Source organism: Cajanus cajan, chromosome 2, assembly GCF_000230855.2.
Source record: "Cajanus cajan strain Asha chromosome 2, NIPB_CcT2T_4, whole genome shotgun sequence".
In the NCBI taxonomy this organism is placed as follows: Eukaryota; Viridiplantae; Streptophyta; class Magnoliopsida; order Fabales; family Fabaceae; genus Cajanus; species Cajanus cajan.
Genome location: NC_138518.1, coordinates 9,480,141 through 9,495,586, shown reverse-complemented (window position 1 = coordinate 9,495,586; position 15,446 = coordinate 9,480,141). Strand labels below are relative to the sequence as shown.

Here is a 15,446-nt window from a genome sequence, read left to right as displayed (position 1 = left end):
GGTCGCACTGCTTGCAGAACGGGCCGCACTGCTTGTAGTGCGGCCCGTTCTGCTTGCAGTGCGGCCCGTTCTGCAAGAAGTACAGGTCGTTCTGCTTGTAGTACGAGCCGTACTAAAAGCAGTACAGGCCATTCTGCTTGCAGCACGGGCCATTCTAGAGTCGTTCTGTTGCAGTATAGGCCACCGCGTCACTTTTAAAATGGCTACCTTATGACTGATTTTAAAACCCTGATTTTAAAAGTCATTTTTGTACTAGTGTTTCTTTCCATAGAACAAGTAAGAGTCTTTCTCTTACAAGACCACCTGCTGACATTGCACACCCCTCTTCTTTCTCTTTCTGGCACTCCTCTTCTTCTTTTTTTCCCGCACCTCGCACCCCCTGTTCTTTCTCTTCCCCAAACCCCTCTTTTTCTTTCTTTTTCCGGCACGCCCCATCTTCTTTCTTTTCTACCCCTTTCTTCTTTTCTTCTTCATCACTTTCTTATCTGACCTCTCTACCTCCTCTTCTAGCCTTTTCAGTTTTTATAATATCTTCTTCCTTTTTTATTTTGTTATAAACTGTAAGCTCACGGTTTATTGTCAAAGGAAAAGGTGTAAGGTCATATGCATTTTTCCTCCAAGTAATTCTCCTCACTATCTCCACCTTCTTCTATATTCTTTTGTTCTTATTGTTTGTAATTTATTATTGCTCATTGTTTCTCTATTTTGTTAACATTGTATCTCATCTTTACATTTCTTTTTAGGATTCTTTATAAGGTTTGTGTGTTTGAAATTGATTGATCAATTGTCTTTGTATTTTGAAATTGACCGATCATCTATCTATGTGAAGTTATGGCACAGACAAGAGATGGTAGTGTTGCTCGAAAGCGTCAACGACTAACAAAACTATAATGAGAGATAAAAGAAATATAACAATTCTACTAAAAACAAAAATATAGTATTTTACGAATAATAAAATTTTTATTCCAGAAAATACTTTCCATAATATTTAATTCTGTAGCCTCCGAAAATGTTTTGTTACATAATTACGGAAAGTACTTTCCATAATACTAAAGTTACTGTTACGGAAAGTTCTTTCTGGAATTATATAAAAATGTTCCGGAAAATATTTTCCATAATATTAAATTCTTATTCCGGAAAGTATTTTCCGGAAATGTTTTTTTACATAATTTCGGAACGTACTTTTCATAATATTAAAGTTACTATTACGGAAAGTTCTTTCTGGAATTATATGAACAATAATTTTACTATTCCGGAAAGTACTTTCCGGAATGCTAAAAAACTTATTTTACATTCCGGAAAGTACTTTCCATAATATTAAAGTTACTATTATGGAATGTTCTTTCCGGAATTATATGAACAATAATTTTACTATTCGGGAAAGTACTTTCCGGAATGCTAAAAAACTTATTTTACAAGCGCATGGCACATTTAACTTACCAGTTTCTTTATCTCTTCATCCACCACCGGCGTCTGCGATCGAACCTGTTGTGCATAAGTAATGTTAAATAAGTTTAAAAAAATTGTAAATATGAAATGTAATTTAATATATTAATTTTGTACCTTGTATTGAATGTAGAGGATAATGATGATTGAATGAAAAATTAGGGTTTAAGAAAGAATAGAGTGGAAAGTGAAAAATAGAATTTAAAAGATAGAAAGATAAAATATGATTATGTTGATTGTAAAAGAAAAATCAAGAATGAAAAACGAAAAAGAATAAAATCATCAAAAAATGACTAGAGTGATAAAAAAGGAGAATAAGAAAAAGAAGAGGAAAGAAGAAGAAGAAGAATGATAAAAGAAGGGGGTGAATAAAACAATTTTGAAAATAAAAATTTAGTTAGAAGGATATTTTAGGAATTTTTTTAAAATAAAAGAAAGATTGGAGGTGTATTTATAAAAGATAGGAGGTGTATATATCATCAGCCAAAAGCAGATGGCCATATTTGTATTACAAAGCCCTCCGCATGTGTTTTTGTTCCAAACTGGAGTCATACAAAATTAGAAGGGTAATGATATATACACCTCCTTTTTTTTATTAGTACACTTCTTTTATATATTTTTTTAAAATTATAAAATATTGTAGTTTTTTTTTAACTTTCTAATTTTACACCTTTAACTTTCAATTTGTTACTTTCTTCTTTTTCATACACTTTTTTTTTCTCTTTTAATTTTCACATGCTACCAAAATAGGTGGGATGAAGGAAAAGTAAAGGGGTGCATGTAAAAATTGAAAAAATGAGAGAAGATGTGTGGAAAAAAAATTACTAAATTAAATATTGTGATGTAAAATTAAAAAATTATAAATTAAAAAAATTAAGAATATGTTAAAATTTTAATTATTTTTTTTTAAAAAGGAGGTGTACTTATAGAAAAAAAGAGGTGTATATATCATGAACCAAATTAGAAAAACCCACAAAGGCCCTGAAGCAATATAGGCCCAAGTTCATGTATAGTGATCGTGAAGCAAAAGAAGCCCATAAAGGATACACCAATTTTGTTTGGCAGATGATAAACACACCTCCACTCTCCTATAAATACACCCCCTTTTAAAAAAAAAATATATATAAAATGTCTAAATTACCCTTAAAAAAATGAAATTCCTAAATTTACACCCCCCTTTCCCCGCACCCCCCCTTCCCCTCACCCCACACCCCCCTTCCCCGCAAGCAGAACAGGTCGTACTGCAAACAGAACGGCCCGTTCTACAAGCAGTACAGGCCGTTCTACTTGCAGCAAGGGCCGTTCTGTTGCAATACAGGCCACCGCGTCACTTTTAAAATGGTTACCTTATGACTGATTTTAAAACCCCGATTTTAAAGTCATTTTTGTACTAGTGTTTATTTCCATAGAACAAGTAAGAGTCTTTCTCTTACAAGACTACCTGCTGACATTGCACACCCCTCTTCTTCTTCTTTTTTCCCGCACCTCGCACCCCATGTTCTTTCTTTTCCCCACACCCCTCTTCTTCTTTCTTTTTCCCGCACCCCCCATCTTCTTTCTTTTCTACCCCTTTCTTCTTTTCTTCTTCATCACTTTCTTATCCGACATCTCTACCTCCTCTTCTAGCCTTTTTAGTTTTTGTAATATCTCCTCACTATCTCCACCTTCTTCTATATTCTTTTGTTCTTATTGTTTGTAATTTATTATTGCTCATTGTTTCTCTATTTTGTTAACATTGTATCTCATCTTTACATTTCTTTTTAGGATTCTTTATAGGGTTTGTGTGTTTGAAATTGATTGATCAATTGTCTTTGTATTTTGAAATTGACTGATCATCTATCGTTATGTGAAGTTATGTAAAAGTATATTCATATTACTCTTGAAAGTTACTTGATGACATTGAGCGGAAAGAGGCTTTAGGAAGAAGGGAGGTGTGGGGTGTGGGGGTGCGGGGAACGGGGGTGCGAGGAAGGGGGAGTAAATTTAGGAATTTCATTTTTTTAAGGATAATTTAGATATTTTATATATTTTTTTTTTAAAAAGGGGGTGTTTATACGAGAGTGGAGGTGTGTTTATCATCTGCCATTTTGTTTTATTGCTTCACAAACCAAAGAAAAAAGAGCACCCTGCACACTTGTTCCATTTTATTATTATAACCTGCTATAAAAACTACCTGATTGTAAATGTTTATTTATTTGTAATAAATTATATTTTTTTGTTCTTTATTTATTTTTAAGATTTATTTTAATTTTTTATCTTTTAAAACATTATTTTTATTCGTTGAATGTTGGGAGAAAGATGAGGAGTGGTGAAAAAAGACTACAAAATGGGGGATAAAAATTGAAGGAGTTTAAATTTTAGGGAGATATTTAAAATAGGTAACGAACATATAAAATAACTAAATTTGATACTATATCTTAATCCACAACTTTAAAGACATCAAGTTGACGAATCTTTCTAAAAAATGTTTTTACCTTATATCCAAATAGGCTTATAGTTATGCTGATATTATCAAAAGAGTTTAAACTTTGAGGATATTTTCACAACAGATAATGAGCAAACAATACAACTAAATTTGACATCATATATCGACCCAAAACCTTAAAGACATCAATTTGATGGATTTTCTTATTTATACATATCCAATTTTATCATATATGAGACTTTCATTTATACTTGAACTCTAACAAATTGGTTGTGATGGGAGGTCTCGAAGTTAGTGACAATAGCATGAACAAAGTAGCCATAAATGGTTGGTCTGCCTACGCTACAAGTTGCTCAAGCATGCCAGCCATGAGCTTTGTCATTGATTCATAATAACGCTCATCTTGAATAGCTTGTTGATTATCTAATCTATTTTTCCAGTGGATTCAATTTGTTGAATTGGGATTGGAAGAAAGTATAAAAGAGTAAGGCTAGACTAAGAAGAAAGAAAAACAATTTATTTATCTAATGCCACTAACGGCCATACAAGCGGTGTTGAATGCCCTAATTAACATTTTGGCATCAATACTCATTCATTGTTGGCGAAGCAGGGAAAATTAAGGGTGAGAAAAATTATCTGCATTAAATTGAACTTCTAAATAATTGCACTGTAACGAACTGAAAAACTGAACTGAACCATTATACAGTTCAGTTTTTTTGAAACTAGACTCCTACAATTGCAGTTCAATGCACTACTGAACTAACTATTCACAATAAGTTCATAGACAATGCAATAGCTGAAACATCAGAAGTGACTCCATAAACTAATCAAGAAGAGTGAGTGAGGGTTCATTACTGAAATGGTGTGACATTAATGTAGAATGTAATTGATATGCAAATAATAACTGCCCTAGCTGGTGTGCAGAGATCTTCTCTTTTGCAAGTGTTGAGCATTGTTCCAACACTAGTACCCAAATCAATACTATTATCTCAAGGTTTCTGATTCCTCGCAGTTTAGTGTAGTTTAAAAAAAGTTCAGTGTAGTTCGGAAATAGTTCAAAACAGTTCGATTTAATTCAAGGCACAAAAATAGTTCAGTTCACAACACATAACAATTTAATTTAGTTCATATTACAGTACATTGTAATGCAATTCAGTTGAGAAAAGTAAAAAACAGTTGAGTTCAGTTCGCATGATCAAGCAAATTGTTTTTCGATTCAGTGCAGTTTTTAACAATTCAATTTAGTGTAATTTATTTTTTCCACCCCTATTGATAACCATTTGAAACAATTTTCCTGTCTTTCTTTCATTAATAATCAAACCATGACAGTAATAGGCCACAACTCGGTGACTGCTAGATACACCCTCTGTACTTAGTGGCTCAAAATACATTGACTTGATTAAGACCCTTATATGCTAGGCGAACCTTTTTAAAATGAGTTAGTGATACATCCTCCGAATTTTCGTCCGAAACATCGTCCGAATTTTTAAAATATTAATATTTTTTAATAAATTTATTATTAAATAATTATTTAATTTAATATTTTATAATTTAAGTTAATATTTTAATCTTTTGGAATGTTTTTCGGAACAAGAATTCGGAAGTTCTATCATTTTTCTTTTAAAAAATGACACATTGGTTCAATTGGAGAAGTTAAGAAATATGAATATCAACTATTAGAATCACAAAAATTTGATATGTTCAAAGATCATTGAAGGCAGTAACCATTGATATGGTGTTCATGGATGATACGTAAATGTTAATTTGGTTTTATGTTGTGTACTATTAAAGTCAGTTCTGCATATAGTGATGTATTTCAGATTAATCTATTTTCTACAGACAAATACTTTAATTTTCATATTATGATCTCACAAAATATATACTAAGCATTATTCTAAGGCACACAAAACGTTGCGACACAAGCAAAATATGCAATTGCTGAAGTAAAACTTACACAAGTATGTGGTGTGACTTTATTTTCTTTTCAAACCAAAACCAAATCCTAACATTATAATTTTTTTCCCTTTCATCAACAGAATGTGGCATTTTTAAACTCTGAGAGCATGGTGAACTAACATGTTTATGCAGTTGGTTAATGTTTCTATATTTTTTTATTATTGCATAAATAAATTAAAAGAATCTAATTAATGATGTTAATGGGGGCCTCTCAAATCCATAAATAAACAATTATATAACGCATAGACCCATAATTAATCATGCACAAGTAAACTCATCTGTGAGCATATGCTATGATTGGAATTAAACACCCGTGAAGATAACGACTTTAGAATTTGACAACTAGCTAAGACTTATAATGCTCCTTTTTCAAAGTTAAGTTCCCTTTTTCCATGTAGCTGTTGGAATATAAATTGATTTTGTATGTTGGGCTTAAAAGATAAAAGCCCAATATTAGCAAAGGCCCAAATAGAATTCTAGAAAATCCTATCTAAAAGATTCTAGAATGATGTACAAAATATCTATAGATGTTTATGCATAAGATGTTTCTAGATAAGTTTAGAAAAGTTTAGAATTGTAGGAATGATTTAGAAAGTTATAGAGAATGAATTATAGCCCTTAGATGAATGTTGTGGTGGCAAGATCCTAACCATTGGTTAAGGAGGTGCCACTAGTATAAATAGGGGATGGTTGTATCATTTGGAAGTAAGTAAAAAAGTTTAGAAGCATTCAATACAACAAGCCTTTCTTTCTCTCAAAATCTTCCAACCTCTCCCAATCTTAAACACTTCCTTCTAGCCTTTAAAGTTTCTTCCCAACAAAGTGGTATCAAGAGCCATAAGATCTTCAGAGAAATGGCAAATACTGGAGTTCCTTTTCAAGTCCCGATGCTCACCAAGAGCAACTATGACAATTGGAGCTTAAGGATGGTAGCTCTCCTTGGTGCACATGATGTCTGGGAGGTGGTCGAGAAGGGCCACAACGAACCAGAGAATGTACAGAGTCTTTCTCAAGCTCAAAAGGATAGCTTGAGAGACTCAAGGAAGAGAGACAAGAAAGCTCTCTGTCTAATCTATCAAGGATTAGATGAAGATACTTTTGAGAAGATTTCCGGAGTCAAGACAGCCAAGGAAGCATGGGAGAAGCTCAAGATCTCTTACAAGGGAGCAGATCAAGTAAAAAAGGTACGTCTTCAAACTTTGAGAGGAGAGTTTGAAGCATTACATATGAAGGAAGGTGAACTAGTCTCCGATTACTTTTCGAGAGTTTTAACAATTACTAATAACCTAAAAAGAAATGGTGAGAAGCTAGATGATGTAAGAATTATGGAGAAAATTCTTAGATCATTGGATCCAAAGTTCGAACATATTGTCACCATTACCGAAGAAACAAAAGACTTGGAGGCCATGTCAATAGAGCAACTTCTTGGTTCGTTGCAAGCTTATGAAGAAAAGAAAAAGAAGAAGGAAGAGATCGTGGAGCAAGTCTTCAAGGCACATGTTGATTCAAGAAAAGAAGAAAATGCACACAACCAATCAAGGCGAAGTTATAGTCAAGAACAAGGACGAGGGCGTGCATATGGACATGGACAAGGACGAAGGCCTAACAATAATAACCAGAGAGGAGAAAGCTCTAACAGAGGTCGTGGGAGAGGAAATCCGAATTCAAGGTATGACAAGTCACGAATCAAGTGTTACAATTGTAATAAGTTTGGACATTATGCTTCTGAATGTAGAGCCCCTAAGAAAAAAAAAGTCGAAGAGAAAGCCAATTATGCTGAAGAAAGGTGTCAAGAAGATGGTACCTTGCTATTGGCTTACAAGGGCCAAGATAAAGGCGAGGATAATCAGTGGTACCTTGACAGTGGAGTAAGTAACCATATGTGTGGGAAAAGAAGCATGTTTGTAGAGCTTGACGAATCAGTAAAGGGAAACGTGGCTTTTGGAGATGAATCAAAGGTGGCGGTGGAAGGAAAAGGTAATGTCCTCATCCGACTAAAGAATGGAGAACATCAATTTATTTCCAACGTATATTATGTGCCAAGCATGAAGAGCAACATCTTGAGCTTAGGACAACTCTTAGAGAAAGGTTATGATATTCAACTTAAGAATAATAACCTTTCTATAAGAGATAACACAAGTAGATTCATTGCAAAGGTGCCAATGACGAGAAATAGAATGTTCGTGCTCAACATTCAAAGTGATGGCCCACAATGTCTCAAGATGTGCTACAAAGACCAATCGTGGCTTTGGCATCTTCGATTTGGCCATCTTAATTTTAAAGGATTAGAGTTGCTCTCCAAGAAGGTAATGGTGAGAGGGCCGCCTTGTATTACTCACCCCAACCAAGTCTGTGAAGGATGTCTACTTGGAAAACAATTTTGATTGAGTTTTCCAAAGGAGTCAGACTCAAGAGCTCAAAAGCCATTAGAACTCATACACACAGATGTGTGCGGACCAATCAAGCCAAGATCACTTGGTAAGAGTAATTATTTCCTTCTCTTCATTGATGATTTTTCAAGAAAAACATGGGTATATTTCTTAAAAGAAAAATCAGAAGTATTCGAGAACTTCAAGAAGTTTAAAGCCCATGTTGAAAAGGAAAGTGGCCTTTTGATCAAAGCTTTGAGATCCGATCGTGGAGGAGAGTTCACATCAAAAGAGTTTCAGAAGTATTGTGAAGACAATGGAATTAGATGACAATTGACAGTGCCAAGATCGCCTCAACAAAACGGAGTGGCTGAAAGGAAGAATAGAACAATCTTGGAGATGGCAAGAAGCATGCTTAAAAGTAAAAAACTTCCAAAGGAGTTTTGGGCTGAAGTTGTTGCATGTGCAGTCTATCTAACCAACCGCTCTCCAACAAGAAGCGTTAGTGGAAAAACACCACAAGAAGCATGGAGCGGTAGAATACCAGGTATATTTCTCATCTTAGAGTCTTTGGAAGCATAGCTCATGTGCATGTGCCAGATGAGAAACGAAGTAAACTTGATGACAAAAGTGAAAAATACATCTTCATTGGTTACGACGCCAACTCCAAAGGGTACAAACTCTACAATCCTGATTCAAGGAAAACAATCATCAGTCGGAATGTAGTGTTTGATGAAGAAGGAGAATGGGATTGGTCGACAAATTGTGAGGATCATACCTTCTTCCCGTGCGTTGAAGAAGATGATGTGGAACAACAACAACAACCGCAAGAGACACCTACTACTCCACCCACTTCACCAAATACAAACCTTCAAGATTATGAAAGCTCAAGTGAAAGAATGCCACGTTTTCGAAGTCTCCAAGAAATATACGAGGCAACCGAAAATCTAGACAATGTTACCTTATTCTGTCTATTTGCAGACTGTGAGCCCATGAACTTCCAAGAAGCAATTGGAAAGAAGAGTTTAAATGCAATGGATGAAGAGATCGAGGCAATAAAGAATAATGATACTTGGGAGCTAGTCTCGCTTCCAAAAGAACACACAGTAATTGGTGTCAAGTGGGTCTACAAAGCAAAGAAGGACTCCAAAGGAGAAGTTCAGAGATACAAAGCAAGATTGGTAGCAAAGGGCTACAGTCAAAGGGCTGGCATCGACTATGACGAGGTATTTGCTCCTGTTGCTCGACTAGAAACTGTTAGACTTATTATATCATTAGCAGCTCAGAATAATTGAAAGATACATCAAATGGATGTCAAATCTGCCTTCTTAAATGGAGTTCTTGAAAAAGAAGAAGTCTACATTGAGCAACCACAAGGATATGAAGTTAAAGGAGAAGAAGATAAAGTCTTGAGATTAAAGAAGGCTCTTTATGGATTGAAACAAGCTCCGAGAGCTTGGAATGTTCGGATTGACAAGTACTTCAAAGAAGCGAATTTCATCAAGTGTCCATATGAGCATGCACTCTATATCAAAGCTCAAGGTAAAGATATTTTGATTGTATGCTTGTATGTTGATGACTTGATCTTTACAAGGAACAATCCAAGCATGTTTGAGGAATTCAAGAAGGATATGACCAAGGAGTTTGAAATGACCGACATGGAGCTTATGGCATATTATCTCGGAATTGAAGTAAAGCAAGGAAACGAAGGAATTTTTATTACTCATGATCAAGAAAGCTATGCTAAAGACCTCCTCAAAAAGTTCAAGTTGGATGATGCTAATCCAGTTGGCACTCCTATGGAATGCGGCATCAAGTTGAGTAAGGATGAAGAGGGAGAAAAGGTGGATCCAACCCTCTATAAAAGTCTTGTTAGAAGTTTGCGTTATTTAACTTGTACAAGACCAGACATTCTCTATGCCGTTGGAGTCGTGAGTCGGTACATGGAAGCTCCAACAACTACTCACCTCAAGACTGCGAAGAGGATTCTTCGATATATCAAAGGTACGACAAGCTTTGGCCTATACTACTCAAATTCTAACGATTACAAGCTTGTTGGATATAGTGATAGCGATTGGAGTGGAGATATGGATGACCGAAAGAGCACAAGTGGATTTGTGTTCTACATGGGAGACACAGCCTTTACTTGGATGTCCAAGAAGCAGCCTATTGTCACTTTGTCTACATGTGAAGCAGAGTATGTAGCTGCAACTTCATGCGTTTGTCATGCTATTTGGCTACGCAACCTATTGAAGGAGTTAAGCTTGCCACAAGTGGAGCCAACAAAGATTTACGTGGACAACAAGTCGGCAATAGCATTAGCAAAAAACCCAGTCTTCCATGATCGAAGTAAGCACATCCACACCCGTTACGATTACATTAGAGAATGCATCAACAACAAGGATGTGCAAATGGAATATGTGAAGACACACGATCAGGTAGCATATATCTTCACCAAACCACTGAAGAAAGAAGTCTTTATGAAGTTGAGAAGTTTGCTTGGAGTACAAAATCAAGTTTAAGAGGGGGTGTTGGAATATAAATTGATTTTGTATGTTGGGCTTAAAAGATAAAAGCCCAATATTAGCAAAGGCCCAAATAGAATTCTAGAAAATCCTATCTAAAAGATTCTAGAATGATGTACAAAATATCTATAGATGTTTATCCATAAGATGTTTCTAGATAAGTTTAGAAAAGTTTAGAATTGTAGGAATGTTTTAGAAAGTTATAGAGAATGAATTATAGCCCTTAGATGAATGTTGTGGTGGCAAGATCCTAACCATTGGTTAAGGAGGTGCCACTAGTATAAATAGGGAATGGTTGTATCATTTGGAAGTAAGCCAAAAAGTTTAGAAGCATTCAATACAACAAGTCTTTCTTTCTCTCAAAATCTTCCAACCTCTCCCAATCTTAAACACTTCCTTCTAGCCTTTAAAGTTTCTTCCCAACAGTAGCTCCACCATTTATGTTTCATTAAAATAAAACGCAATTTTCGTGTCTTTCATATGAACTTTCCACAACAAACAACATTTGAATTACACAAAACAATCGATCATGAGACTATATCAAAACTACTCACACAAAAGAAAAGAAAAGTAACTATTTCAACGAGTACGTGTTTCCAATGACATATATATCATAATGCAATTAATTACAAAAATATTTGGTAAGTAAATTTAAATTTTGAGTTATATGAGAAATACTTTAAATAGCGTGCATATATAGTGATGATAATCAAGACTAATAAACAAATCTTTTAATAAATGCACGTATCAATCAAAGCTCCTAAGAAGGAAAATTATAAACCAATATGCAAGTAGTACTAGCTGGAGGCACATACCACACGTTTTAGCGTCTTTCATAGGTAAACGTAATGGATAATTTGGAAGCTTATGTTTTGACAATGTAGCCCACCCATTATTGACAATGTAGACACTTCATCTTAATATTATTTAAAAAATAAAATAAAATAAAAAATAATGGAGTCATAGAATAGTAATTATTGAGTTTTTTATTTTCTTATTTTTTTAAAATGAAAATATAATGATCCAAATGTGAAGAATAAATAGTTACTAAAGAAAATATTCCTTTTATATTAACTAGTAGAAAAAAGGCACTTTGTGCCTGCATTATATTAAAAAAATAATAATGAGAAGTTACTCATAAAAAAAGTAATTATTGAAAAATAAATAAAAGATAAAATGGTCCATATAAAATAAAATAAAAATAAAAATTAAATAATAAAAGTATATTAATCTAATTGGTATTATGATTAATGTATTAGTTTTAAGTTCTTAAATTTGACAAAAAAAATATTTTTTCTACTTTTTTAAAATAGAAGGGTATAATGGTCGAAAAATTGTGGAGACTAATGTAGTTACTAAAAAGGGTATCCCCTTTATATATTAGTATAGATGTAGTTTTATAACTAAAATACTTTTTTTAGTTTATATATATATATATATATATATATATTTATAAGCAATCTTATGAACAAAATTACAATCGACAAAAATCATAAATTTATGACAAAAAAATATATGTTGGTAGAAAAATTGTAATTCTTAAAATAGTATAATATTTCCTTATTTAGAGATAGTATGCAATTAAACTCCTAAAGAAAAATCTACAACCATGACAGCTACGCTTTTTGCATCTTTCATGCGCATGGATTTGTGAATCACTTAATAAAGGAACCTCGTAATATTTGTCCGCATGGCTCAAATATGAATACATATATATCTTTTCACTCTAATTTCATGATTTAAAAATGATTATTTGAAAACACATTTAATTTTTTAAAAAAATTTCTTCAAAATAAATTGAATTAAACCCACTAATACTACATTTTTAACCTCAAGTAACAGAATCAGTGATAAACACATTTCCTAACACAGGTTCATTAGTTTGTCTAAATTCTTAGCCTCTGACATCTAGAACTTCACAGGTGTCATGTTAAGCTTTGTCTTGGCTGTCAGTGTGACTCCAGCAAAGACACATTTCCTACGTGTTTGTCATCAGTAATGTCAAATGTCGTTCTCACAGATTATGTGGTTACTTTCTTAGTCTCGTGAACCAACAGGACCCATCTCTTCCTTTGGCATTTTACTCACCAACAACAAGGGAACAAACATCCAAGCAAAGTTTATTGTTTTATTATACTATTCAATTCACTATGTATTATAATATTAGTTTCATGGAGACAGATCAATAGATAAACAGAATCTTGAATAAGTGATTGTGTTAAATATCATAAGAGAAGTTTTAATTGGAAACTAATAAACACGGAAATCAAGTGATATAGTTGTTATAATTTAACTAATAATATTAAATTTAAATTCTTAAGTATGAACTCGGAGAGAAGTTTAATTGCAACCTACATTATTCCTATCCTTTTGGTCTATAGACTCTACCAAAAAAAAAAATTAGTTTTTTCTTGTTTTTGTTAACTTGGAAATCAAACAGAAACCAAGAACCTATCTTTATCCAATTTCGCACCCCACCAAAATTGTGTTCTGCGGTGGTAAAGCAAACTAAAATCACTTCTCTCAACAGTTTGGTGGTTTTTGCATGATTGCACCAATAGCCTTTTTCCTGGTCTGGCTTCTTGTTTTCAATTGTCTTTATCATAGAGGGCAAGATAGTACAAAGGACAGTTAAAGAAGAATAAGAGCATACTTGAATAGTGTTAGCCTCGTTATTTATTAGGAAGCACAAACACCAATTGCCTTCACTCACCATAGACACAGTTTGTGAAACTACATACCTTAGAATAATGTCTTGGTTCCTTGTAATTCTGTTTCTCAGTCTCACATATGGTAGTGCTTCGGAGACTAGCCATGACAAGAAGCATCCTTCTGCTGTTGTGGTTGGCACGGTCTATTCTGACACTTGTTTTCAACAGGATTTCTCCTCAAAAACTCATTTCATTTCAGGTCCATTTTGCTTCCCTTGTTGATGTCATGGCTCAGTTTCATATCATTTCCTTTCAAGTGCTATTTAAACTTCGTGACATATTGCAAAGAATTTAACTCAGTAATCAACAGCAAGTGACATATAGCAAAGGAATTAATTTAGTTGATTGAGTAGTTTGTGTGAGTTGTTGTAAGTCTTCAATATTATACTCGTTGATTGAGCAGTGTGCATGAATTATTGTAACTCTTTGATACTGTATTCTTTAATTGAGCCGTGTGCGTGAGTTGTTGTAACTCTTTGATACTGTGCTCGATTCCTACTAAGAAAGAAAACTGTAACACATGTTTTATTCTGTTATGTGCAGGTGCCTCAGTAGCTGTGGAATGCAAAGTTGGGAATTCAATAGTACCAAGTTTCAAGAAAGAAGTGAAGACAGATGAACATGGAGAATTCAAAGTGCAGCTACCTTTCAAAGTGAAGAAACATGCGAAGAGAATCAAGAGATGCACTTTCAAATTGATAAGTAGCAGTGAGCCTCACTGTGCTGTGGCCTCAGTTGCTACCTCTTCTTCAATGAGTCTCAAGACAAGAAAGCAAGGAGAACACACATTCTCAGCAGGGTTGTTCTCATTCAAGCCTAGAGAAAAACCAAACTTTTGTAACCAAAAACAAAGTGATCCAAACTCCAAGGCACATGTTCATGAGAAAAATGAACTTCCTAGAAATACATTCCCTTTGACACCATCAAAAATTCATACTAGAGTGTTGAAATTCAATCCAACAAAAAGCTCAGACAAACTTCACCCAGATAAGAATTTAGATGAAGACTTCTTTTTCCTCCAAACCCATTTTTTCCACCACCATTGATCCCTAACCCATTTCAGCCTCCACCCCTCATTCCAAACCCCTTTCAGCCACCTCCTCTAATTCCCAACCCATTTCAACCACCAAGCCCACCACCTCTGATTCCAAACCCATTCCAGCCTCCAAGCCCACCACCCCTTCTTCCAAACCCATTCCAGCCTCCTCCAAGCCCACCACCTCTCTTCCCTAACCCATTCCAGCCTCCCCCAGCAAGGCCACCATCTTTGTTTCCTCCTTTCCCACCAATTGTAATACCTGGCTTAACTCCATCACCACCACCACCTCCACCACCTGCACCAATTTTCCCTGTCCCTTTCCCTCCACTATTCCCACCTCTGTTCCCTCCACCTCACAGTCCTGGCATACCCCCTTCTTCATCTTCTTCTAAGAACACTTCTCCTTGATTGAACAGATGAGGAATGCTAGCCATTATATATCTCATACTCACCTAGTACTTTTTTTAATTATTAGTTAAAATTCAGTAAAAATTACAAATTTTATAAGTTTCAATTCTCATTTAATGGATCTTTTCTGATTAAGTGATCGAAACTACTAAAATTTGTGATTTTTAATTAATATTAAAAAGAGTATTAGGAATAGAGTATTAAAATGAGTTAACTAATATTAAAAAAAGTATTAGAAATAGAATATTAAAATGAGCTTCTCAGCAGCTTAGCATACTAGTAGTTTGTATAAATTTCTCAATAAATATTTATAAAAGAAGAAAATAAAAATAATCAAAGAGGTGATTTTACCTTGTTAATTGGTTGTTTTCTTTTTTAATAAATGTACAACTATCTATGAATCGTGATATAAATATCTATGTTATGGATCGTGATATAAATAACAAAACATGGGATAGATATGTCGCAGATATAGCCACTACAACTTAGAAAAGGAAACAAATAATATATTAGTGCTATATTAGTCATTCCTTATAATCATTAATAGAAAATGATTAAAAATTGGAT

At 34.1% G+C, this 15,446-nt stretch overlaps 2 protein-coding genes across 2 annotated transcripts; both read left to right on the top strand.

Annotated features, from left to right (window-relative positions):
* Positions 1–9,503: 9,503 nt before the first annotated feature.
* On the top strand, positions 9,504–10,718 carry LOC109818890 (retrovirus-related Pol polyprotein from transposon RE1). The gene has a single exon (XM_020384427.2). It carries the CDS (start codon positions 9,504–9,506, stop codon positions 10,716–10,718), a length of 1,215 nt encoding a protein of 404 aa, XP_020240016.2.
* A 2,723-nt stretch (positions 10,719–13,441) lies between these two features.
* Positions 13,442–14,985, top strand: LOC145954140 (uncharacterized). The gene is made up of 2 exons (XM_083067895.1): positions 13,442–13,631; positions 13,976–14,985. Exons 1-2 carry the CDS (start codon positions 13,472–13,474, stop codon positions 14,476–14,478), a joined length of 663 nt encoding a protein of 220 aa, XP_082924021.1. The 5' UTR covers positions 13,442–13,471; the 3' UTR covers positions 14,479–14,985.
* Positions 14,986–15,446: the final 461 nt, after the last annotated feature.

Coding starts and splice junctions, on each gene's coding strand:
- LOC109818890 (XM_020384427.2), top strand. CDS start 9,504: ATGGATGTCAAATCTGCCTTCTTAAATGGAGTTCTTGAAAAAGAAGAA.
- LOC145954140 (XM_083067895.1), top strand. CDS start 13,472: ATGTCTTGGTTCCTTGTAATTCTGTTTCTCAGTCTCACATATGGTAGT. Junction 13,632..13,975: donor AAAAACTCATTTCATTTCAG/GTCCATTTTGCT, acceptor TGTTATGTGCAG/GTGCCTCAGTAGCTGTGGAA.